Below are 25,175 nucleotides of genomic sequence, written 5' to 3' on the forward strand. Positions count from 1 at the left end.
TATTATTATTACTAATAGTAGCAGCAGTATAATCAAGCAGATCACAAATCGCACCTCTAATAGTAATCTGTCCCTTTCACTCTGTAAATAACACGGTTGGGGCTAATAACGACAATTTTGAAGTGCAAAATACACTTTTACCTACACGCCAGAAGGAAATATATACCTGCATTAAAGGTATTGTTTAACTTTGTGAGCAGCCGATTTAAAAAATTCTCAAACATGATGAAACATGAAACAAGAAGCATGAAACATGAAACAAGATGAAACATGTGTACAAGTGCATGTATTAGAACTAATAAACCCTGAAAACAACCATTATTGAGAAGGAAAAGCTAAAACTACAAGGCAAACCCTGATTTTGTTAATAGGCGTTTTATAGACACCTTAATATTTCACATAAGCGTATGGGATGAAATTAAGATGGTGTTTCCGGTCACGTTATATTTCAATTTTTTGAAGCACTAAATAATCATTTTCGAACGCAATTTTTTTCTGGGCTTCATTTTTAGAGCATATCAAAGACACAGGTGACAGGTGTGATCTTCTAGCTCAGAATTTTTAGAAGTCATTCCAATGTTAACCAATCACTTTAATAGAAATCCTTTTTTTCAGATACTACTTCACTCAGTGATCTGATTGAATGTATTTCTGGTGGCCAACGCACTCTTGTGAAAAAAATAATGGTACGGATTACGATGGCTATTTTGATTTCCCTAAACAAAATCCTAATCTAAGTTTTTGAAAATTTGTGTTAGAATAAATGGTATATCTTGTGGAAACATGTTGCCGGCAGTATATATCACGTTTACATCTTACATGACAATTTCAGGCATTTTGAGGTCAAGCAAAGACAAATGGTGTCAAACTTGTTTTTCCCAACTCCAAGTGTTTATGATAGTTAGGGACGTATGGCAGCCATTTGGAATATGAAAATGCAGTCATTATCTTTCGTTAGCAATCCTGTTTTCAGACAGTACTTAACTTATAGATCGATATTACATTCATTCTAGTGCTCAATTTGGTGAAATATATTTTTTTGGCCATTCATATTGTACATACATGTGATAACACAGGACTGGGGTTTGTAGTAGTTATATTGAATATCCAGGAAATCATTATTTTGTAAAAAGAAAAAACATAATAATAATAATGAATAATAATAATAAAAAGTAATGTTTCCAAGCATTATTCCACTCCTAGGTCGCTATTACAAGCATGCTATAGTCAATATAGGTGAAAGGTGTGTGGTTTCCATGGAAAGCGTGCATATCTATTCATGTATTTATTCATTTTAACCACATTACAACAGGCTGCACTTTCAGCATTTTAGAGGGGTCCACACAATACAAGCACCGCTTCTTAGCGGATCCCTCCATTTTCTCATAATTTCATTTTTTAATGTTTATGATATTTTGCTTATATATATTACTCTGTTTTGGTTTTACTTTTACTTATAGATAAATATCATATATTGTACGTGTCTCAATATTTTTTGTCTGTATAAGTTTATTGTAATTATTTCGACAACATTTGTTTCTTCTGTTGAAAATGAAATAAAATGAAAATTGAAAATAAAAATTAAAAGCAAAAGCCGGTATTAAAAGGGGCCCTAAAAGCATAAAGACCAAAACGTATATACAAATGGTAAAAATATACAAATTAAATAAATTACACATATCAGAATATAAACAGCAAAGTGAGAATCACGGGTCAATAGTGGATTTTTCAATGTTTTTGAAAATGCTCGATGTTGCGCGAGAGGCATCTTTCAAATTTGGAATCAGCATCCTCGAACTGACAACAAAACAATTACATATATCAAGGTCATGCCTCCTTTAGCCAGGACTACTGTGGTCGTTTTGACGATTTTATTTTGTTACAAAATATGATTTCCTCGATTTTGGGGGTCCGAACAAGAAAAGTTAATGAAAATCAACAATACAAATTTCTGGTGATTAATGTTTATTATTTATTTTTTATACCATGCGTAAAAAAAGAAATCTAACTGAAGATAGTGCTACATTGATACTGATACATGGTAGGAACTAAGCATAAAGAAAGCATGTTTGAAGCAAGCAGTCCTTTAAATAACATCAAAGATAAGTAATTTGTTTGAACCAAAACATGACCCAAAATAAGCATTCATAAAAAAACAAAGTCTACAATAATGCCCCTATAGTAAATATGTAAATATATAGTCATCATTTGCATCCTTAATAACAAAGAACATCATTGGCGTACATTATCCCAACTACGTGGGGAAAAAATCATTCGCAGTATTCTGAGACAAGTAAATACTTGAAATTCTTCATGAATGATTGTTACAGAATCCTGTATATAAAGGTAATGAATTCCAAATGTTAGGTCTTACATGTAAATGCCTTATACATTTATGGACTGAGGCACTCCTTGGAGTGATCAGATGAAAAAGAAATGAATGTATCTAGTTGCATAGCTCTGAATGTCTCTATTTGAAGTAAAATCGTCACAAACTGGAAGTTTATCAAGAGTGTGAGCCGCCACCCATTTGGGTATACTACCGATTCAAGGCCAAACAAATCCTCCATGCTTTAAAGCGAAGTTTCTAAGGTGGTATTAAATGGATAAAGCCTGTGATCTCATAAGATACCATGAAGGGCCGTATCGATGTTAATGCCCGGCCCGGTTAATATTAATAATAATAATTATAACAATAGCTGGATTAATAAAGCGCTTTCTGCCAGAGGATAAAAGCGCTGCTATTATTACCCCGGATTTAGCTCGAGCTACCATATTAAGTTGAAGTTGACACCCTGGGTATATTATAACAGTTTATACAATTATGATATACCATGATAATACGAAATTCATTACCGCAAACGAGTAAAATCGAGAGAAATTAGCCAATATCTAGATTAGATTTTGATTAGTAAATTCGATTGAACATATCTGTAAATAATAAAGAATTGATATATAAACACACATGATAAGAGCACAAGCAATTAATCATTGAAATGTAAGTATTTTGATGCAAAACTTTTTTTTTTTCCTTCCCGAACATATGTTACAGAGGTTTGAAATTGTTGAAAATCTAGAGAATAAAAGCTTCGGTCGTTTCTCTCATTTGTGTCTGAAAATATATTCATTTATTTAGTTATTTTAATATTGTTATTATTATTTTTTTTGGGGGGGATCCGAAAAAACGAGGAATATCAAGTCTCCAGGTTCAAGTTCATGTGTATTCTAATATTGTGTAGAATTATCTAATAACATGAAAATTTAAATATTGTACTTTATGCGTTGTTATCGTTGTAATCTTGATATATCGTGATTATACATCATTCAGTTTCAAAGCTAATATCATACAGTTACGTAATACTCAATTAATGTAGTATGATTTTTATTTGCTCCTGCGACATTTGCTCCGGTCTTAATAACTTAGAGGGTACAGGATTAGATTTAAACTGCAAAAACACCGGTGTTGATTTAACACCAGCCCGAAATCTTTGTATGTCCACACCAGAGAAGTGCTAAACAACACCTGTTTGGTTTTGGTCTAATAACAGATAGGTGTTTATACAACACTATTAGTATTACCAATTATCATCGGTTTGATTCCAAACTGGTGTTGTTTTAATACTTCCCTGGTGTGGAAATATAAAGATTCGGGGCTAGTGTTAAAGCAACACCTGAGTTTCTGCAGTGTAGGATTGAAATAGGGTTTGGGGCTAAAAATAATTGAATGTTTTGGTTTTGGCTTTACATGTAGTTTCCCTTTGGAGCAATTGTCGCCTGAGCCAATGTTGTGGAACCAATTGTATTTTATCATTATTCTGTAAATGTAACCACCTGGCCAAATCCCAGTGGGTGGCTAGGCCTGGATCTTATAGCAGGTTGAAAATGATCTTTCATAACAGCATCATGTACCAGCAAATACATTTTAGGAAAGAAGTAAGAGCTTTAAGGTCTTTTAGATATTGGTTAGATTATTTGGGGCGTCGTTTGTTTTTCTCAGTCTTAAAGTTCATTTCACATTTGCGAGTGAGCAAAAATTTACAAATGTCTAATTTTAGTGGTAGATTTTTTATGATATTTTGAAAATATAATCATATTTCACCCATCTCTCTGTCCTTTTCTTTTCACTTTTTTATTTCTTGGTCGTGATTTATATATATATATATATTTAATTATTATTATTCCTTTTTTTATTTATTTTTTTTTGGGGGGGAGGGCGATCGCCCCAAGCCCCCCCCCCCATCTGTTAGCGTGGTCAGTGCAGAAGAATGTCAGAGGTTTGATGCTCGCGTGATAAAGACAAAATTCGTCCAGGTACTAAAATACAAACATGGTTTATGGTCAATGACCAATCACCAACTCGTTTGCTATCATTAAGTCTAACATCAGTTCGTCTCCTATCCAAATGGTCTTACAGCTACTTTAGACGGAAAGTTGATGGAAGGAATGGCATTAGACTAAATAAAGGTACATGTACACAATGTCATGTTTGGAATTGGCAATAGACGAATTTGTAATTTTCGAATAGCATGATTAGTATAGCTATAGAAAAATATATGAAACTACCCTGTTCCGTCCCTCTTTAATAAATTATCGTTACCACCCAATTTGTATTAAATATTATTATCAACATTGTATTGTCTACACTGATATAAATCATGTATGTATAATCATAATTAAGTTCGTTCGTTCGACTTGGTATCACTACCATTGGATAATAGAATGCGATCGAGATAAAGAAAACGCAGGAAAAGGAGTGTTTTCGCAGGTAGTCGAATAGAGTGTTAAAAACTCCCATAGTGAGAAAAGTCCCCTAAATAATCAGGGGGGCGTGGGGGCATCGTGGTCTTGTGGTTAAGACTCTCGCCTTTCAATCTTGGGACGCGGATTCGATTTCCAACCATTGCGTGTTTTCAATCAGCAATAAATCTACCAACATTGTGCTGCACTCAACCCGGGTGAGGTAAATGGATACCGGCAGGAAGTAATTCCTAAAAAAGTTGTGTGCACCGGAATAGCTACTCGAGACTAGGTAAGCTGGGGTAATAAAGGGGTGCTTTGAGCACCTAACAAGGTGGATACGTCATACGTACTCTAAGTAAATTATAAATTACTATTTATCATTATTATTATCAAATCACGATGCAATTTGCAACGAATGTGACGGTAAGCCCATCTAGGCTTGGATATCATCTGAACGAAACAGAGGAAAATTTCAAAACGTGTCGTATGTTTAGTGCTTGCGGCAGTTGCCCACAGTTGTCGTTCCCAAGTCCAGTCATTGAATGAGAGTGACACCCCCGTCCAAGCAGACAAACATTTATCAAAAACTTCGGTGAGCGCTCAACCAGTGCGCTGTTGGTTCCTGCATATACAACCCCGTGTTTTTCGAAGTAAGCGAAAAACACGAACTAACACGAATAGAGTCATATTAACACAAATATCATTAAACAATTATCCGCAATTGTGCAAATCTGGAACATCTGCACAGAATCCGTATTTAGAGAGCCCTTTTCCGGAAGAATTTCGCGGGAAATATCCATTCTTGAATGACATTGATCCCCCTGAAAAAGAGTCTACTTTTCGCCAGCTCAGGCCACACACATCCAGATCTTACATGGGCGTAAAAGCTACTCGTATTATTCTCAACATTAGCGTCAGTATTTCAGGGGCTGACATCAACAAGGCCATTATCATTCACATTTGGGTATAGTAGTCTCCAACATCAATTTCTAATCAGTTGGCTGTTTGTTTTTAATGAGGACGGTTGTCTTTTTTTTCAAAGATGACTTCCTTTCTGGGACTGGTTATTTGCTGTCATGCTATTGGCATGGTTGCTGCCCAAGATCATGGAACACCTGGTAAGTTAGGATACCCGTTTCATGAAATCAGTTATGGTAATAAGTTTGCAATAAAGGTTGAAAGCCTATTGATATTATTCGTTTCGATTGGATGTTTATTAGAGTTTGTTTTATAGAATTGTGTTTTTGCTACATATAGTATATATATGCATATATATATATATATATATATATATATATATATATATATATATATATATATATAAATAACAAGTCTAGAAAGTGGGATGTGAAATCATTTATGTGTTGATATGCTGAAGGTAGAATACAAAAACCCGTTCTATTTTTATTTTTATTTTTGAAAATGACATTAAATCGTATTTGACTATGCGATAAAAATAAGCAAACTGCTCGAATAAATGTCGCAAAAAATAAAAATCCAATATCGCTTTATTGTCTGGTGGACACCTCAAATCTCCATTGATATTTTTTTTTATCGTTGTCCTATAAATTAAGTACAAAACTTTGGATCCAAAGTGAGCAAAATGCGAACATATTAGTAAAGCGATTTGACATTGGAAGGTGTTGAATAAAACGTACTAACCCACGGATCATCAAGTTGGTGCAGATGATCTATCTATAATCCATTTTCATTAAAGCAGTTTTACATAACCGAACAGGCCTACCCTGCAGTATAAACAAAGAAAACAATTATATATATGAAAATATAATCATTTCCATTCTTGCCATAGTCCGATATTATTATTTAAAATCTCATCTCATCTTTTAATCCAAAAATAGCTATCTATACGTGCTGGATTTACTCTGGCATTTTTTCTTGCATAGGGGTTCCAGACTGTTTTTTTTTACCTCTGCTATTTTCAAATTTACCTCTGATATGGATTTTTCTCCTTATTTCCTTCCTCATTTACCCATAAGCACCAACTCCTACGAACTGCAAACTTTTCATGCAGGGCAGACTAAATTCAAATATTGTTTTCATGCAAAAGGGACTACATCCACTTTTGCTCGTTCTTCAAATATAAGCTTTTTCTATTCACCCAAATCTTTGTTTTCAACTCACGAAGTTCCTCCTTTACTATTTTTTACACTTCGGACGCGTTGTGGTCTAGTGGTTCTGACTCTCGCCTTTCAAACAGAGGGTCGTGGGTTCGAATCCTAACCATGGCGTGGTTTCCTTCAGCAAGATATTTATCCGCACTGTGCTGCATTCGACCCAGGTGAGGTGAATGGGTATCCGGCAGGATTAATTCCTTGCATGCACTGAGCCCCGGTGATGGTAGCTCGAGCTAAAGCCGGGGTAATAATAGCAGCGCTTTGTATCATCAGGCAAAAGCCGCTTTATAAATGAAGCTATTATTATTACTTCATGACCACATATATGCATGACCACACCGCTCGCTGACTTTTTATTATGTTTTGCGCATCCTTTGAAACCTATTTTTACGATTTGGTACGCGGTTCCAAACGTACATAACATTTTTTAATCGAATGTCATACTCAAACTTGCACAACTGAAAAGAGCATTTCGTGCTAAATGTGTTTCCATCATTTTTTTTTTTGGGGGGGGGGTTGTTTTTACTTTTGCTGGTTTCAATGGCTTGATTATAATGCAACTTTTAATTGTAGAAGATGTCCACGTTCATAAATAAATTAAAAAAAAAGAAATAATACAAACATAATTAAATACATAGATAATAAGAACCTCATACATTTTTCACAACTTTAAAACACATTTTTATCTCTAAATGCATGTACTATCAGTATTTATGTTGATTGATATAATATTATAAGTGTATATATGTATTGTATGCTTCATCTCATTGCGGGAACAAACTCCAATAATGTACCCATTATACTGATCCAGTCAAATCTACCAGGATCTATAATAGTAGATATCTTCATTTTTACACTGAGTCACACACTCACGCACACATTTTTTTTCCTTTCTTTATTACCTTCTCTTCCATGCTAAACTCTGGTTAATCAGAACTCATTGTTTTATGTTATTTGGCCCCCGGGGGCCACTTCCATTCACAAGTGGATACCTTGCGCGACCATGGGGTCTCGAAAAGCACCCTAAACACGTTATTTCCATATTCTGAAAATGCATTTCTTAAGAAGTATTGGCGTGTAAAACCCTACCCTTATATAATAAGTATCGGAAACAAAACGATACTCTTGGTAAATATTCCCTGAAATAAAACCCTAAACAAGTACAGGAATGTTTTATTGTTACGGGTCCTTCGGTCGTCGGCTTTACCTTATTTGGTTTAGTACGACCCCATCTTCTACACCTCGCGCAAATCGGACTCTAAACACGAAGTGTTGGGGCAAAAAGGACATCCTTTATAAAACATTTGAATTTTGTTTCATCATCCCCGCAAATTCGACCCCAAACACGTAATTTTTCCAGCGAAATAGATACCCTTTTTTCATTATTTTTGTGTTTTTGACACCCTTATCACGCTACGTACGTAACGTGCCCTATCGTGAAAAAGAGATCATTTTTACATGTACGTGTTTTTTTGGTCGCGCATGGTATCAACCCGTCAATGTAAGTGGCCCCTCCGGGATTTGGCCGCATGTATTTTCAATATTTTCTAATTTTGGTATATCATGATGGAGATGCATGTCACAATTTGATACATTCGTCCCCAACGTGATAAAAAATCTTCCTATGTGTGTTAATATTTCTTACGATGTAGAATTCGTGAAAATTGAGCTTTTGTATTTAATTGTTGAATGTATTTTATATAAAATGTTGGTAAAGTGTTATACACTTCCGCTTTTCAGACGCTATAGATACCCTTGTTTCAATAAACCGTTTTAAATGAATAAAGAAATCACAAAACAAAAAAAAAATCCATATAGGGAATTAATTATGTTTTTGTGTACGTATTGTTTAGAAATGTCAACGTTAATTTTTTTATCCTAAACATTCTACTAGGCATTTAAAGTGAGTTAAAACCGGAAACCTTTTTTTCATAGAGTTATTTGCAATCATTTTGCATAATTACTTTATTATACAATATGAATATATAACAAACATATGTATAAATACTTTTTTTGTAAAAAATATAACAATATCTTCCAGTTTACATCTGGGCCTGCGCGCGTGTAATTTGCGCGATCGGCGGCAGACATCTGAAAGGAAGGGGGGGGGGGTGGTCTGAAATAGCCTTATCAAAAAGGGCTGAATCATCCATAAAGGTAACAAAATATTCTGCTAAAAATCCTGCAGATTTTCACACAGGTGTTCTGGAAACTCTGCTGCATGATTTTTTGCTTGTTTTAAGTATACATTTTTTTACAGTGTAGATGTTAAAGTGGTTTACTGTTTTGTTTAATAACACATATAACATTTGTCTGATATAGCAACATCTTTAATTATATTCAAAATGTACATATTCCCTGATAATTATAAATGTGAAAGATCATCTTATGAAAAATAAGTCAACGTGATTTTTTAATTGTCATTTCTGTTACCTGTAATGGAAACACTAATTTGGCTGAATAAAAAAAAAATGATGTGATTAATGAAAATAAATGAGGAATTGTGGATTTAGACCCTTTTGCATCTGAACTGTTCATATAAATCAATGCGTGTGTGTATGTTTGTGTGAGGGTGCGTGCATGCAAGTGTTTGTGTTTCTTCTTATAATTATCATAATTCTTCTTATAATTATCATTATTATTATTATTATGATTAGTATGATCATTGATGTTATTTTTATTACTTGTTATTGATATTGATATTGTGTGCTTTTGAGGTTGGGTGTGTTTATTTGATGAAAGTTTAAAGATTTATTTCCACATTACAATAAAACAATTAACAGCATAAACATATCAAAACAGAACAAATAGCTTGCAAGTAGCCGGGGGGAGGGGTCCTTCGGGGATCTGGCTGCCACCCACCCCCTTGCCAACTTACATTTAAAAAAAGAAACAAAGATGAAAAAGGGGGAAGGACAGGAGGGAAGAAAAAAGGAGATAAGTAAAGGAAAAGGGGAGGGGAATAATTGGAAAAGATAAGTTAAGAAAAGAGAGCTCATTATTTCATTATTAAGAAAATATCTCGCTCGGATTTGGCTAATCTTGAAAAAGATAATAATGTGCTTAAGAGGATAAATAAAAAATTTGTTTCAGCGATATACGCATCATGTTCATAATTAATAAAAAAAAGTGCTGAATATGAATTAGTTTCTTGTCGTGCTACGCCATCTGATTATTTGATTGATTTATAGCAACAAAAACGTATATATATATATATATATATATATATATATATATATATATATATATATATATATATGGGTGTGTGTGTTAGGAAGGTAGTCGCGTATTAGAACAGCCACTTTCTGCCTACTATACGAGTTGTGTCTGCAGGCTATCGCAGAGCAGTTGATTATGTGGTTGTATGCAAGGACCAAATAAATAATTTGAAATAATGATATAAAAATTATTTCGTGTTGTTTTCTTGCTTTTGTTGTTCTAATATTCATGAATGTGATAATGGTTCCGGGCCCTTATGTCAATTCAAACATAACATTAAGTGCACAGACAGGACTACTACTGGTGGGGCTTGCGAGAGATGTCCCTCTCCTCCAAGTTTCTGATACTTTTTTTTTTCTTTTTGGTAAAGTTAAGCAGTCGCACCCCCCCAATAACTTTTACGGCCACGGAAGTAAGGGAAATGAGAGAAGGAAAAGAAAAAAAATGGAAAGTTATAGAATATTTCAGTTCGATTACTTTTACAACACTATATTTTTATTTTTGATAAATTGTGATTTTGTAATTGTTTTTTTTACTGTTTTTACGGGTCGTGTGGTCCAGTGGTTAGAGCATTGGACTCATAATCGCAAGGTTGTGAGTTCGAACCCAAACTCTGCCATTGTCTCCACTTTGATGAAAAAAAGGCCCCAAAGTTATATCTGTCGTCTATTACATCAGCCACTATGACTGACTAACCTAGACGTAAAATGTTTCCAAGGTAATTGGTCATATACCAGCTTGGCATTTACCAGCAAAAAATGCTGTCCTGTCGAGTTCCTACGGGAGTTACCACAAACAGAAACAAACAGAAACAAAAACTGTTTGGATATTTTATGATTTATTAATCTATGATTTATTATATTCTTCATGATTTTTATCTTGATACAGACGTTGGTCATATATTTATCGGCGATAACACGATACCTGCCATTTTCCATGCTCCTCTGCCGGAACCAAGTGATGACAGCAACATCTTGGAATCGCGCTTCAATCTGATAAGTCTGTCTTTTGGTAGTTATGTAGACGGAATCGACTACGACCCAGGGAATAGATTGGTGTACTGGAACGATTACTACTATGATCAAATATGTCGAATTTCCATTGATGGAGAGAGTCCCCAAGAAACCGTTATAACCACAGGCCGTGAGTATAGAAGAACACGCTTCAAATAGATCCGCAGGGCGGCATGGAGGTACTTTAAGGGAGAGTGGATTGTTGCGGCCCAGTGGATAAGTCTTCTGACTTTGAAACGGAGGGTCGTCGGTTCGAATATCGCCCGTGGCGAAATTTTCTTCAGCAAGAAATTTATCCACATCATGCTGTTTGAATGTCCTTTCCTGTGCATGGAATCATCTACCTGCAGTTGCATTTAAGACACCCCCCCCCCCTAGTGACCAGTTTAAGAAAACCTTTAAATTCCATCTTTTTTGCTGTATGGACAGTGGATGGCATACACTAAGGTGACTAAGCTGTGTTTATGACTCAAACATAGAGTAGTGTGTGTGCGTCGCTTTGTAACAGAAAGGTAAAAGCGCTTTTGTCAAATGTCAATTTGACATAATTACCGGTAATTACCGACCTATTTCTCTTTTGTCCACATTTTCTAAGATCCTTGAAAGAATAGTATACGTCAGAACAGAAAATTTTTTGTCAATGCATAATATTTTATCTGACGTTCAATTTGGGTTTCGCGACAAGCACAACACCACTCATGCCCTGATGAATTTTGTCAACAAAGTAGTCAATGCTCTAGACAAATCTAGTCACCTTGTGGGTATTTTCCTGGACTACTCCAAGGCCTTCGATACCATTAATCATGAAATCCTACTTAAAAAAATATCTCACTATGGTGTGCGAGGGAAGGCCTTGGAGTGGTTCAGGAGCTACCTACTTAATAGACAACAATACATGTTTGTTAAAGATCATAACTCCAATTTGAAATATGTTAACTGTGGAGTCCCCCAGGGTAGCTTATTGGGCCCACTTCTTTTCACAATTTATATAAATGATTTCTGTAGATCATCCAAAATATTATCCCTTATCTTGTTTGCAGATGATTCGACCTTATTTTTTTCTCATCAGAATCCACAAACTTTAGTTGATGTTATTAATTCTGAACTTATTAATGTTACTGAGTGGATAAGAGCCAATCGATTATCTTTGAACCTTAACAAAACAAAATACATGTTATTTAGTAATTCCATAGACAAGTTACCGATGAACATTATATTTGATAATACCCCATTAGAAATGGTACCTTACACCAAATTTCTTGGAATAACAGTTGACAGTAAACTTTCTTGGAAAAATCATATTGAAAATATATCCAAAATAATTTCACGAAATATTGGTATTATTAATAGGCTAAAATTTTGCATTCCCTCCACATCATTAATCATGCTCTACTCATCCTTAATCTTGCCTTATTTGAACTATGGGATTCTTATTTGGGGTGATACCCATCAATATTTATTAGATAAATTGTTGCTTTTGCAAAAGAAAGCACTTCGTATTATTCATAGTACATGTTTCCGTTCTCATACGGACCCACTTTTTCTAGAAAGTAAACTGTTGAAAGTCAAAGACCTGTATTTCCTGCAGTTAGGGCACTTCATGTATAGTTATAATAATAATGCACTTCCCCATATTTTTGATGCCATGTTCCCTAAAAATCAATTTTATCATAACTACCCCACGAGACACTCTGACGAACTTCACATCCCACTTTACAGAACTTTACTGGCCAAAAATACATTCCTATTCAACGGTCCTAAATTCTGGAACTCACTCGCTAATAATGTTAAAGACAGTGTCTCCTTGAATTCATTCAAACGTAAACTCAAACGTATCCTGCTTAATTCCTATAATTCTCAACGGAACTAACACTTCATTATCTTGATTATAATCCTTACATTTTTCACTTTTATTTTATCTTTTTTCATCTATATTGTCCAGTCATATCCTTTGTTATTTCACCAGATCAAGCTGGTTCATGGTCAGCCCTTTCCCATTCTTAGTTTTACTCCTTTTTAAAAAAAACTAGTTGTCTTGTACTGTCCTGTCTCTTGTTTTGTCTTGTCTTCTACGTCTTGTCATCACCTCTCTCTGTTTTTTTCCTGTCTTGCGCAACATATCCTTTGCAACGAAGACATCTTTGTGTGAAAAGCTTTGCATTTGTTCAGTTTTTATGTTTCCGTCAATATGATTTCTTTTTCTCTTTTTCTGTCCTGTAATACATGCATGTACGCATATAGTAAGTCGACTATAATTTCTTCTTTTCCAAGGGGGATCCACAATTTTACAAGCTTTGCTTTTAAGTGGATCCCCCTCATTTCCATATCCATTTATGCTCTATATTATACTGTTTTTTTTTTACGAAGTAAGAATGCCCTTCTGTAAAATTGTATTTGATTTGTATTGTTTTATATTACTTTGTATTATGTTTTGAATGGAAATGAAATAAAAAAGAATTGAATTGAATTGAATTGGATTGGCGGGTTTTTTTTCAACAATTTGTGTGGCATCGCCGTGGAAATCCGCGTATTTCTCAGAAACTAAAGTATGTTGCTGCCTAGGATTTTCAACAGGGGGACAAAACCGTGGGCCAAAAGAATTGATAACGAAGAAAAAAAGGTCTTCACTAAAAAATAAAGGACTTCGTACCAGAAAAAAATTTTGACAAGCAAAAAAACAACAACAAACGTCTTCAAGATCGTCAGGGGGGGGGGGCAAAAAGGGTCTTTAAGCTCGTCAGGGAGTGGGGGGCATAGATACGTACGTTGTTTGCATGGGTTGTGACTCATCGGGGAGGGGGGGGGGGCAGACTGCCCTCCTTGCCCCCCCCCGTACTTACTGCTATAGTACTGCCTAGTCATGTATTATGTAAATATGATTTGTACTTTCAAGGGACCATTTCAGGAAAGTTGTCCTTTTTTATTGGGACTTACCAAAGTAACTGTCACGTGGAAAGTGACTTATTTTTTATTTACCTACTGCTGCTTAAAACCAAATAAGGAATACGTAAAAACTGAGGATAACAGTTATGAAAGATTAAATCAAACCTTTTCAATATTACTTATTAGACAAGGCATTTTCATACAGGTGTCATACATAGCAAAGAGTGCTGTAGCATTGATGAATGTAAGTGTATTTTCTTTCCTGACAGTAACACTGGTGCTTCTATGGCAATCTCAACCCATTAAGTTCTTAGATTTGAGACCTTGTCAGATGATGTTAATGAAACTCTCTCGAGACATGCAAGTGGCACATTTCAGAGAGACTATTACATGATTACTCCGCGCGAGCCCAGTTAATTTGAAAATGATTTTATGAAATAAGGATTGTTTGTTATTGTAAGGAATTGTTTAGCACATCTGCTAAAAGTTACCATCGTTAACCAAGTAAAGCTATGTTATCTTCAAAGAGGTTTGCTCTATTTTTTTGTCCTAGAACCTACATCCATCGCTCTTGATCTTCGGAATGGAAAAATCTACTGGGCTGGGTACAATCAGGGTGGGGCTATCTCATCTGCCAATCTAGACGGTAGCTCCGTTAATCGAATCTACACGTATGACGCAACTGTGCAGCCTACTTTTACATTGTTCGATCCCTTCTCTGAGTAAGTACACTGTAAAAAATGAAGTGCTAATTTAGCACTTACGGTGCTTGTATAGTGACTGCACTATGAGTGTTGTTTTTCTAGTTCAAATTTAAACTAGAAAATCAGCACTCGTAGTGCAGTCACTATACAAGAACTGTCAGTGCTAAATTAGCACTTCATTTTTTACAGTGTAGAAAAATATTTTTCGCCATATCCTTTTACAATGTTGCCACATACTCGGGGCGATGGTCTGAGGTCATTTTATCTTATCTCTTAAAATGAAATTGGTATTCTGAGATGGCATTTTATCTCTCAATTAAAATTCCTTTTTATCTATTGCGTATAAATTTCATCTTGCGTATCTATAGATGATTGAGCAGTGCCTGCGTAGACTAACCAATTGCGTATTTTACCATTGCAACGCGAATGATACTTATACTGTATGCTGTATTAATGATGACACAAGTGATATGTTACTAGTGAAGTTCAAAATCTGTCATTTAGTCTAACTGATGATGTCAATAGTTCATACAGTTCATTTATCACAAATTTTACCAATTTATATAATAAATGCTTTATGAAAAACGAAAGTCAACAGAAAAAGATATGTAATAAAAGATTATGGATGACGCATGATTTAAAAAAAGCTCTGCCAGAAAAAAATCACAACTTTATAAAAGTTTTTACAATATCCTACACAGTATCGTGAGAAAGCATACAAAAGATTCAGAAATTATGTTACCTTAAAGCTTAGGCAAGCTAAGAGTAATTTTTATTTCAAGAAATTCAATGATTTCAAAAGACAATACAATAAAAACTTGGCAATGTATTAATAGAATTTTTTGGGGAAAAACAAAAGCTCATCTTCAAGTATTGATTCTATAAAATTGAATGATAACACTCTAACTGGTAACGAAACAATTGCAAATGCCTTCATTTTTTTGCTATTGAATTATCTTCCTCAACACATTAATAATTCTAACGCTAATTTTGCTTCTTATCTAGATGACCCAAATTCGCAATCGTTATATCTCAAACCAATAAAACCAAGTGAAATATTTGATATAGTTTTAACAAATGAAAAGCAATACAAGTTCTGGTCAAGATTCTATCGATATCAAAGTTGTCAAGAAAATAATTCGTTTACCAGTCATTTGCATATATTTTTAACTGTAGTCTATCTACTGGCAAATATCCTGACTTAATGAAAATAGCCAGAGTAACCCAATTTACAAAAAAGTGATACGAGTGAACTTTAAAGACAAGTCCACCCCAACAAAAACTTGATTTGAATAAAAAGAGAAAAATTCAACAAGCATAACACTGAAAATTTCATCAAAATCGGATGTAAAATAAGAAAGTTATGGCATTTTACAGTTTCGCTTATTTTCAACAAAATAGTTATATGAACGAGCCAGTTACATCCAAATGAGAGAGTTGATGACATCACTCACTCACTATATTTTTTGTATTTTATTATATGAAATATGAAATATTTTTATTTTCTCCTCATTGCATGTGAGATGAAGTTTCATTCCTCCCTGAACACGTGGAATTCCATTATTTTAACATTTTGTGCTTCAGGCAAGGAGGTCCTAATCGTCAAATTCATAAAAATGGAAATATTGTATAATATAATCTTAAACACTGTGTATGTTTTATGTATTATGTATTACGCACTATGTTCCTGATGAGCTTTCATTTGGTCCACCACTATTTGAAAATGTATTTGTATATTGTGGAGGAGCCGTGGTGTAGTGGTTCTGACTCTCGCCTTGTAAACAGAGGGTCGTGTGTTCGAATCCCACCGCGGTCTGGCGTCCTTTGGCAAGGCGTTAATCCACACTTTGCCACTCTCGACCCAGGTGCTAAATGGGTACCCGGTAAGATGTGAAAGTCATTGTAGCTTGTCCAGTATTGTGTGCGCCTCACAGGCGACTGACTGGAATACTCCCCAGGGAGTGGAGGATGTGCACACATTGTGTGCGGGAATGACTGATTGAATCCGATGACCGGGGTAATAATGTATCTGTAAAGCGCTTAGAAACGTCGTTCCGATGGATTAAGCGCTATATAAAAGCGGATTATTATTATTATTATTGCTTTGTATATATCTTAATTTTGTCGTAAAAAAATGACATGAAATGATGTGCTCTCGTCCATGTTACTTTGAAAAAAAAGATGAAATAAACTTAAAAGAGGGTAGTGGCTGCTTTATCTCCGTGACGCTGATTTCATCAATATTCCTAGGTGAATTAACTCCAAAAATTGGCATGAAAGTGAAGAAAAATGATTTATTGAGAATTTCATCTTAATTCTATTGCTGTGCAATCAGGAATTATTTCATAAGACGTCTATTGACTAATATTGTCTTTGAAATGATGCTTGAAAAATGCGATATAAACTTTTAAAAAAGACGAGATTATTGTCATAAAAAGATAAATCTCAGTAAAGACGCACAAGCGTATAGTGCATGCGTATTTGAAGTCAATAAATCTCACTGGCGGAATGGATTTCCATTGGTTGAGCGAGATAAGAGAGCTATAAAAGCGCGTTTCTTCAGCTCAGGCTTCGCGCTCGCATTAATTATTGAGAGACACAGATTGTTCTTTATTTATAAACATAAAGATGTCCAGAGTCTTCTCACTCGCATTATTTGTTGAACACGATACCTTCCTAATCATACGATTAGATCAACATTTTCAATAATAATTGACATTTTCATCCGGAGGGGGGGGGGGCGCTTACATTGACGAGTGGATACCATGCGCGACCAAAAAAAAAACACGTATAAAGGATGTCTTTTTTAAGATAGAGCACGTTATGTACGTACCGTGATAAGGGTGTCAAAAACACAAACATAATGAAAAAAGAGATCAATTTCGCTAGGAAAGCTACGTGCGTAGGGTAATATTTGCGGGGATGATAAACCAAAGTTAAAATGTTTTACAAAGGATGTCCTTTTTGCCCCAAACATTACGTGTTAAGAGTCCAATTTGCTCGAGGTGATGTGTAAATGATGATGTGTAAAGGTAAAAACCGACGACCAACGGACCTGTGACGTAACAATAACATATCGCTGTACTTGTTTAGGAGTTCATTTCAGGGACTACCTGCCAAGAGTATCGTTTTGTTTCCAATACAGGTAGGGCTTCACACGCCAACACTTTTTAAGGGGTGCATTTTCAAAATATGGAAAATACGTGTTTGGGGTGCCTTTGGAGATTCCATGGTCGCGCATGGTATCCACCCGTCAATAGAAGTGGCGCCCCCGGGTGTTTTCATTATTTTGCTTTCATTCATAAGGTACCTCTTCTGGACAACACGTGCTGGTGAAGCAGAAATTGCGAAAGTACATCTAAATTCTGGTGACAAGGAGGTTGTAAAACCCATTAAAGCAGAGCCAATGGGACTAGAGCGATGTGCGGATGATACCAGTAAGTAATAACCCATTGATAATAATAATTTTACTAGTAGTAATATGTACATACACACCATCACAACCCCTCACACACACATACATGTATATACATATATATATATATATATATATATATATATATACGCTGTAATAATGATGTGCTAACATGGCTAATTTAGCACTTACAGCGCGTGTATAGTGACTGCACTACGAGTGCTGATTTTCTAGTTCAAATTTAAACTACAGTAGAAAATCAGCACTCGTAGTGCAGTAACTATACAAGCACTGTATGTGCTTAATTATATATATATACGGTATATACATGTATATTTGTTGTAATTGTTGTGTGTAAAATTGTATTTTGCTTTTTTATCCCTTTGCCTCTTTATAATATTTGTAAATATGGTTTTATCATGTTAAATGCATGATTTTATCTTGGATGCAAATAAAAGGCCATATCGGCCAATCAATCAATATATATATATATATATATATATATGTATATACGAGCCATTGCGTATTTTCCTTCCTATATGATAAAGAGCTCATTGGCAAAAGGGGTTATGTCAATTTTTCATAAAATTTGATTTTTATGTCTCGATGTATAGAGTTTTAGTAGCTATATAAGATGATACCAAAGAAAAGTTATAATTATTATTAAAAATGAACTAAAATGGCAAAAAAAACTTTTTTTTTAAAGGGTTAGGTCCATTTCAGTTTAGTTGCAAAAGGGGTTAGGTCCACACAGAATATTTTTGGAAAAGGATATCTTTAAAAAATATGAAAACAGGTAGATTTCTCTTATGCCCAATTCTATGTTGTCATGTAGGTATCATGAAAATTCAGTTTCGTATAAGAATATTGCAATATAGGAAAATTGAAAATAAAATACTTCCTTGGAGTGGACCTTACCCCTTTTGCAATAAGGAATAAATCCTACCGGATACCCATTCACCTCACCTGGGTCGAGTGCACCACAGTGTGGGTACATTTGCTCTCGAAGGAAAACACGCCATGGCTGGTATTTGAACCCACGTTCCTTTGGTCGAACGACGAGACCGTTACATAACCACTAAACCTTGACGCACATTGGCCAAGAATGAGCCCTAAGTGCGCCCAAATTCTATTTCGTGCTTTTTGTTTTTGTTCTTTTACCAAATTATTTAAAATTGGGGGTAATTATTGGCGTAGAGTCGACAGGTCACAGTTTTAACCCATATGACGCCATCATTTGAAGAGTTTAGCAAAAGGGATTAGGTCCACTTTTTACCATTCCGAGAAAAACAACGTTTTTATTCTCACTTACTGCAATGCTCTTATTGGAAACTAAATTGTCATGATGTACTACCCTATCATGTGAACATACCATTGGGTATAAAAGAAATCTAACTGTATTCAATTATCTTCTATATATTCTTTTACAAATTATCATCGTGTACCTAACCCCTTCTGCAACTAAACTGAAATGAATCCAATCTATTTTGATTAAAAAAAGTGATTTTTTTCTTGGCCACATTTATTCACGTTTTCATGTGAATTTCACATTTTCGTTGTTTTCATCAGATTGACAAAAAATTTAAAGGTTTTGAGACAGAAAACAATTAAAAATTATGAACAATTGACCTAACCACTTTTTACAAATTAGCTCTCCAGAATAGTTTGTTGTCAAAAGGGGTTAGGTCCACTTCAAGATTTTTTTTTTTTTATTCTCCCATATTTCAATAATCTCATGCGAAACTAAATTTTCATGATATGCTACCATAAGAACATTAAATTGGGTATAAAAGAAATGTACCTGTCTTTATATTTTTTAGAATATTCTTTTCCCAAAAATACCGTGTGGACCTAACCCCTTTTGCAACCAAATTGAAATGGACCTAACCCCCCCCCTTTTTTTAAGTGTTTTTTTCTTTGCCATTTTAGATTACGTTTTAATGGGAATTTCAACTTTACTTTGGTATCATCTTTATAGAGCTACTAAAAATCTACACATTGAGACCAAAAAAAAATTGATGAAAAATGAACCTAACCCCTTTTGCAAGTGAGCTCTTCATTTGTTTTTACTGGTTAAGTACTGCCACTCTGTGAAGGGGGGTAACGGAAACACTTTGGGCTCTTTGTTAAGGGTGTTACTTCGAGAATAGCCCTACAAAACATTGGTTTATGCTTCCCATGTGTCTAACAAATGTGTATGAAATGATTATTTGCCATCAAAAGGTAATTAAAAACAACTTTAAATTATTTCTATATAAAGCGGATTGTAGCAAGCTCCGATGAAGGGTCGAAATGCAAATCATATAAAACCATACGTGCATCACTTAGTCATGTTAGGAGAGTTTGGCTGAAATGGTCTTGTAAAACACGTGTATCATGGAAAATGGGTATTTAGCCCTCAAAATTATGCGCATCAATTATAATTTTGTTTAGATAATACCCGGGACTCATGTTATTTTCATGCAATAGGCCTAACATTTCAAATTAAATTAAATGAATGATCATGTCCGCACTCATTCGGAGAGCTGTGATAACTGATGACCACGTGGTATATAAATGACTGCATTTTCGGGTGCTAATATGGTTAAGGTCTCATGAGCGTAATCATTTCCTATAGACTCGTGTGTTAAAATGGTACTTTAAACGAAATTCATAAGAAATTAAATGAGTTTTCTCCCTTATAATGAAATAATTTGCAACAATATTATCAAATATATCAAATCAGTTGCCTGTGTTATTTTAATTTTTGAATGGAAAAAAAGAACAATCCTAAATTCATGTAATAAAATACAAAGAACAAGTGCGGATATTACATCATCAGTTTGCTCATTGAATATTCATCAAGACATGCATAGAACTGTATTACCAAAAGGGAACAAAATATTCAGTGCTTTGTTTGTCATATTATTCTTCATCTGATATATTCATATTTTCCTCAGCCTGTAGAACCCTTTCATTGTAAAGCTTCCATGTAAAATATCTATGCAAAATTTTTATTTGTAGACTCTGTGCAATTTTTTTTTGCAACAGCCCGCCTGTTTTACTACACGAACTTCACTAGATTGGGCGTAATGAATGCTGACGGGAGCGCGGATCGGACAATCGAGGTATTCTCCACCCAATATTATGGCTACTCACCGATCAGCAAGCATGGGAGCAAGTTATTCTGGCTGGGAGTGAGTTTAGAAGATGTAGGAGTAGGCATATACGAGTACGATCTAAAGTTTTCTTCCTTCAGGCTCCTCAACAAGACAGTGACAATGAATGATGGCAGCCAGCGTACCATCTCCTATCCAAGCACAATAAGGATTATTTCAAATGGTAAGGTCAACAGTTTGTTCGGAACACTTGGGGTACAGATGGCGCGGGGGCGGAGCTTGAGAATCATGGACATCCCCCCCCCCCCCAATAAAAAAAGTTTCACGGCCAAGTCAGAAATGAGAAAAAAACGAATGAAAATGTTTTAAATATTATATCATTTTCTGAACATTATGTCAAAGTATCTTACATATTTCGATATTTGTATTCCAAAGGTCAATTGTTGCTCTCTCACTCCGCTCGCTCACGCATCTGCTTAGAAAGATATGCCCCATTCACAATGTCTGGTCCCCTTAAAATGCCTGGATGATTACACTAGCCACCTTTCGCAAACTCTACAACGCGACATTAGAGTCCGGTAACACAAAAGGTAACGATTAATCATAGACTCGATTTTCTATATTGATTGTCTATTATAGTCAATACAATCGAAGGTAGAAAACTGTTTTACAATCATTGCTAAGCTTTTTGTTACAGGCCCTATAGATCTTGCTTTTCGTGTGCAAAATTCTTTCATACAATACCAACATGCCATGCAATGCCATTTGCCTGCCTGAGCTCGCGGCGGGACTGTACTATCATGACTCCAGCTGGCTGGAGACATGCGAAATGTAAATTGTGACATGGATAAGAAAGTGTTTTTTCAAACAGATCGAGTACATAATATTGAGTGAAGAAAACTTACTGAATTCAGACTTAGATATAAATCATTTAGTCCGTCGAATCGATGTTGCATCTAATGTGGATTATTGGTGGATCAGTGGCAATTGATTCCATGGGTCAGATCACCTCTCAAGCTGAACCATTTTGCATGCGCTGATATCTACACAGCATTATGCAATAGGCTTATTCGTCTGAAACCCACCAAACTTTGCGTTTTTTTTCCCACTTCCCCTGCCCCTCCTACACAAACGATATGCCTCTAGCATACAATGTAATGGGCATTATGTACATGTATTACTTTCCCCTGAAATGGGTCATTATATTCAAATTTTCGGGGGGGATGCACCACTTCCATTAACGAGTAGATACCAGGCGCGACCATAGGGTTTCGAAAAGCACCCTAAACAAGGGAAGCAAGTCCTTTCCAGATTATGAAAATGCATCCCTTAACAAGAAAACCACACAAGACTTGTATTGGAAATGAATCCCCTTTTCAGTATTTTAAACATCGTTTTCGACACCCTAAACGTTACATACAGGCCTATACGTAACGTACTTGCCCATTCTTTCCCTTTTTACGCGTGTTCACGCCTGGTATCCACTCGTCAATGGAAGTGGGCCCCCGGGCGACCTCTCGAGCTCTGGGAGGAACCAAATGTGGCTCTGGAAAGTCGTCCTAAATCGGATATGTCGCTGTTACCGTAGTATTTTGCACACGAACCGCGGATTGATGTTTCCATTGCAGATGCGAAAGTTTAAACAAAATCCTCATGTCACATACTTTAAATTGCAAGACAGCCTTTTACGACGGGCCCAGAAGTCTCTTCCAAAATCAACTACCGTCGCACAGTGGGCCAGAATGAGTTGAAAGTGCGCCAAAAATACATCCCTTGTTATAGTTTTACTTCAACATGTTGATTTAGGGTAATATTGCGCGGATAATCGACTGAACATAATCAAAAGCCGAAATGACGTCACTTTGATACCAAATTTTGACTGGCTACTTAAAACTGTGAAAAGACAAATTACGCTAGACAATGTGCAGTTTATAAACTTTGTGTTATGTGTTACTTTAAGATTGACCCCCGAATGAATGTTAGTTTATGCTTCTCACATGCCTTAAAAGTGTGTATGAGATCCTGAAAATAATTTTATGGCATCAAAATGATCATTAGATTAAAAATACTTAAAAATCTGAAAGATAATGTTAACCGTGCTTTACCAAGCGGTATACTTGGATAAAACGAAGATCATATAACACCACGAATGTTTTACTATGAAGAGGGTTTTTGGCTGAAATTATTATACAAGTAACTTTTATCTCTGGGAGAGGAGCGTATAGCCCTTAAATGCGTTTTCAACCTTTTAGTAGACTTGTTAAGAGGTTGAACGCTGCATTTTTGAGTACAAATGTCCCACTTGGCACAAATGTTCCTTGAGTCAAAAGATAAAGATTCATCCAAAGAGACACGCTGTATCTATGCAAATAAGCAAGTAATTTGCATAAATTTGCATATTATGTCAATATGCTATAAACAAGTAATTCAGAATATATATTTCACCAGAACTGCCCTAAAATTGGAAATAAAGACTTAGGGTAAGACAAGGAAGAAAATTGTCATAAAATAATTGGGATATCCTTGTTTATTATTGCCTAATTTACATAAATTATGCAAATCATAATTTAAAACAGAGTATTTTGTCAAGAATCCTGAACTGTTTTATAAATAACAGCAATTAATACAAAATGTCAACATTCTACATGAAAGAGAATATATTAGCGAAAACATTGATATGCTTCATGACAGTATTAGTGTCTTAATTCGCTTAGAAAGAGGGCAAATATGTAAAAATGTATGACGTGATATTGCGCTAAAACGAGACCAAAACAACCTCAATGTCACAGTCACACTCACGAATCGGACAATAAAGCGATCAATGGTATGCCATTCGAGATAACACAATCTCAACACAATAGGTTCCATCGGCTTCTCGTATCGCTTTTGTTGGTGTGTCTGCCACACCGTAATCTATGATACATACGGGCAAAATGCATTTCTGTATCGGTAAAATACTATTAATTTTGTTTTATTAGTTTATAATTTGTTTCTCTTGGAAAATTTACAGGAGTCATTGCTTTGCAGGTTTCTACTTTAATGAAGCTCTGGCACATGAATCCTGACGAATGCACCCCACCTCAATCCATATATTAACTTTGTTAAAATATATCTTTTGGAGACCCCAAAGTGGCAAAACTGCATCTCCCCGGCATTCCCGCTACTTTACAAAACCAGTTTGACTTGTATTATCAACTTGGAAAACACAGATATATGGGACATCAGACAACATGATTCCTGAAAAAAAAAAAGTTATTTATTTTTGTTTATATAAGCCCACGGGAGCCCTCCGAATTCACCCCATCCCCTCTCCGCATTTCGACTTTAAATAAAAAAAAATATATATCATGTTTTAAAGCCATCGGCAAGGCAAATTGCGGTTTTTTGGTATAATAAAGCAAATTTTATATCAATATTCTTATATTTACATTCACCATTATTGATATTATTATAATTATCATTAATATTATTATTATTATTATTATTATTACTATTATTGATGAATGTAAACATTCTGTTTTTCATGACTCCGTAGCTCAAACTCTGAATGCACAAGCTAATCTTGATTCTCTTTCTGATCCTAATAATAATACGTATCAGCATACCCCCTCGCTCTATTTTACTGATAAACAGATAGCGTCGAAACAACTTGACAACAGTAACTTTCTAATGCTACATTGCAACATTCGCAGTGCCAACAAAAATTTTGAATCACTTCGTTCCCTTTTATTGAATTCTAAGCTCTTTTGTTCTGTGATAGGTTTATCAGAAACGTGGTTTTCCCACTGTACTCAACTATCCTTTTATACGCTGCCAGGTTATAATTTGGTCACAAATAATAGAATAGGGAAATCAGGTGGAGGCGTTGCTCTTCTCGTATCCCAACAATTCGACTACAGGTTAAGGCCTGATCTTACTTTAATGAATGATGCTATTGAAACACTTTTTGTTGAAATTGTTATGCCCAA

The 25,175-nt window shown here is 35.1% G+C and overlaps 1 protein-coding gene across 1 annotated transcript in view; it reads left to right on the forward strand.

The window, feature by feature from the left end:
- Positions 1-5,827: 5,827 nt before the first annotated feature.
- The window catches only part of LOC121417819 (low-density lipoprotein receptor-related protein 5-like), a 28,646-nt gene continuing 9,298 nt past the window's right edge, over positions 5,828-25,175 (forward strand). Inside the window, exons 1-5 of the mRNA XM_041611553.1 lie at positions 5,828-5,858; positions 10,983-11,237; positions 14,544-14,712; positions 18,001-18,131; positions 21,140-21,430. Coding sequence (XP_041467487.1) covers positions 5,828-5,858; positions 10,983-11,237; positions 14,544-14,712; positions 18,001-18,131; positions 21,140-21,430 — 877 coding nt within the window. The remainder of the gene's footprint in view (positions 5,859-10,982; positions 11,238-14,543; positions 14,713-18,000; positions 18,132-21,139; positions 21,431-25,175) is intronic.

Source organism: Lytechinus variegatus, chromosome 6 (assembly GCF_018143015.1).
Source record: "Lytechinus variegatus isolate NC3 chromosome 6, Lvar_3.0, whole genome shotgun sequence".
Taxonomy (NCBI): Eukaryota; Metazoa; Echinodermata; class Echinoidea; order Temnopleuroida; family Toxopneustidae; genus Lytechinus; species Lytechinus variegatus.